Below are 2,788 nucleotides of genomic sequence, written 5' to 3' on the forward strand. Positions count from 1 at the left end.
GCAACTTACCTAGCATACGCGCCTACCTCGGCACCCTGAATTCGCAGCCGGTATGCGCTCGAGATCGAAGTTCCCGCGAAACGTGAAAGGTTTGTTTTTAAATAAATATTCACACTAAAAACAGACCTTTTGTGATAGAGTGAGTGTTTTTGTACAGTGCCGGGTATTTTCAAGTCTCGGACGCTTTTGTTTCACTCTCCCACTTTCAAAACGTCAGAATTCGATCTCGAAAAAACAGTTGCAATCAAAGCTTGTCCCGAGTGTTTTCCAGGTTTTATGTATTTCCCAAGTGTAAACCAAAACTCTGAGAAACAAATGTTAACTAGTGCTGTGTGCCGCTTGACCTCCCCAGGCTAATTTAAATTATTTTGGGCGAGTTTTGTGAAGTTTTCTTGGAAAAAACCGCAAAAGTCACAAAGCGTCTTCCTTGGGATGCTGATGAGATCCGGAGCGCGAGAAAGCTCTGAGATTCGTTCCTTTTTCCAACAGAAAACTTGAGGCTTGTCCGGAGAAAGTTCGTGAAAGCATGTGACATGGAATTTTCCAAGTTTTTGAAAAAGACAGACTTTTTTTCGAGGTTATGTGAATAGAGGGCGTGACTGTTCTACAAGCAGGGGTTGGTCGTTGTTTCGCGCGCTGGGATCCCGCGCTTTGCCAACAGATATCTCGATTTTGTAGGAAATTTTCTTTATTTGGGAATATTTTAACGTTCAAGGAGTTTTCCGAAAGTTGGGGAAAATTTTCCCCGCGTCGGAAAGTTAAAAAGAACGAAATCGAGGCATGAAAAAGTGAGCCAAAGCCGAGCCCATGATCGTGCATTATGGCGATCGAGCGGACGTAATCTGCTGGAGCTTCCTCACTTTTTTGGCTCTTAATCCTGCAAATTTAACCCGGAATTGAAATATAGTGCTTTGTATGCCGTGAAAAAATTCGGAGAATCACGGGGTTAGAATTTCATGTTAAAGGGAAGTCTGCTGATCGATCTACACAAGTTCGAAAATGAGCACCAAGATGCCACAGACCAGGTGAGTGACCGTCATTCTTTTCGACGAGAAATTATTTTAATTTTGCGGAAAACTATGCCGGTTAACACCGGAATACATTACAGAGGTAACCAGGCTCTCGAAAATCCTTGGGATTTTTTTGCTTTGAGAACGAGAGTCGATGTGGGATTATAACCTGCTGCAAGTTACACGTTTTTCGGAGGTCTCATGAAATATGGTAGGCGGTGCATGCGAATTGTAAATTCGACAAAATGGTCGGGAAAACCGAATTTACTTAAGTCGATCTGGATTTTGTATAAATTCTCACCAAAAGTACAAAAAATTTAGGGAAAGTGAGTTTCCTCGACGATTAAAAGGACTGAGTGTCGAGGTCTGGGACGTCCACGTTTTTTATCATTCACGTGCAGAGATTTTTTGTTCATTTCTTGTGGATTTTGATTTATTTGTTTTACATTTTGTTCCGTCAATTAATATAAATGCAGAAAAAAGGGTCCCGAAAAGATTGGATGTGTTTGAAGGTAATTTTTACATTGAAAGAGCCTTCCCTTTATTGGTTAGACAACCTCAAAAAAATCTGCAACGTGTTCTTTTAATTCAATATTTTTTGCTGCAAAAAACTTTTAAATGCTTCATTTCAGTTGTCAATATTACATTCTTTGAGAAATGTGGTTGGTCCGATAATTGGGCTTACTTTTTGTCTATTTAAATAACAGATTAACTTTGTACTCTTGAGAATTCATATCCCGAAAATGAATATCTAGTAAAAGATGTATAAATAAGTTTTATGAACCAGATTTTGGTGCTAAATTCACCAATAATTATATTTTGTGGACAGTTTATGATTTTATGAAAAATTGGTATGGTGTCAAAGCAATTTAAAAAATATTTTTTCCTGGAGTTCTAGATATATCAAAGTTGAAAAAGTATTTTCTTTTGTAGTAAAAAAAATGCGAAGTCTCGGTCCTGAAATTTGGAATGAGTAGAAAAATTATTTTCAACAGTTTGGCTAGTCGTACCCTAATTTTGGGACGATCACTTCATCCCCTTTGCTAACTCCGCCAATTTTTTTGGGCTATTAGGCACAGCCAAAAAATGCTTGGTGCATCTAAAACAAGTTCTTGCTGTAACAGCAAAGTTTCGATAATCTGTAAATCTTAAAAATGCCATTGTATTTTGATGAAAAAAGGACAACCAGGTGTGATAGAAAAGTGGCATCCTTGCCTACATACTTCTTCCTTAAAGTTTTGTCCTCTTAAAACTATATTGAACTGTTCATTCCCTGCGTCATGATAGGATTCTTAAAGCTTGAAAGAGAATTAAATTTTTTCGATTATTAATTTGTGGATATTTTTAAAATTTTAGAACTGTTTACTTCCGAAAATACATGTTATATTATTTGGAACACGGAGGGGGGGGGGGGGTGTTAAAATGTGCTTTATTTTAAGGTATTTTTTATTGAAAATAATAGATGGAAATAATTAAATCATTTTTGTAACATATGCATTTGGTTTACCGATTTTAGAATACATTTTTGCAATTATTAGAATAATAATTATGATAATAATAATTATAAAAAAATTGTAAATAGTTAGAGAAACATAACCTATCTTTTCCCGTCGCCCGCATATTTAACGAAGTATGAATGGTATGAATGAAAAAAACAATAACGTTTAAAGTTCCCGCGATTACAATAGTTCCAAAATAGTCGTTAAGAGTCGCTGCAGCTGCCAGGATGAATTTTTCGAAATGCTCGTAGCAGGAGGATAATCATGGTTGGGGTCCAT

The 2,788-nt window shown here is 36.7% G+C and overlaps 1 protein-coding gene across 1 annotated transcript in view; it reads left to right on the forward strand.

Annotated features, from left to right (window-relative positions):
* The window catches only part of LOC117174224 (G1/S-specific cyclin-E), a 21,499-nt gene continuing 18,711 nt past the window's right edge, over nucleotides 1-2,788 (forward strand). Inside the window, exon 1 of the mRNA XM_033363097.1 lies at nucleotides 1-1,025. Within this exon, the coding sequence (XP_033218988.1) occupies nucleotides 1,000-1,025 (26 nt within the window). The 5' untranslated portion in view covers nucleotides 1-999. The remainder of the gene's footprint in view (nucleotides 1,026-2,788) is intronic.

This window comes from Belonocnema kinseyi, chromosome 6 (assembly GCF_010883055.1).
Source record: "Belonocnema kinseyi isolate 2016_QV_RU_SX_M_011 chromosome 6, B_treatae_v1, whole genome shotgun sequence".
Taxonomy (NCBI): Eukaryota; Metazoa; Arthropoda; class Insecta; order Hymenoptera; family Cynipidae; genus Belonocnema; species Belonocnema kinseyi.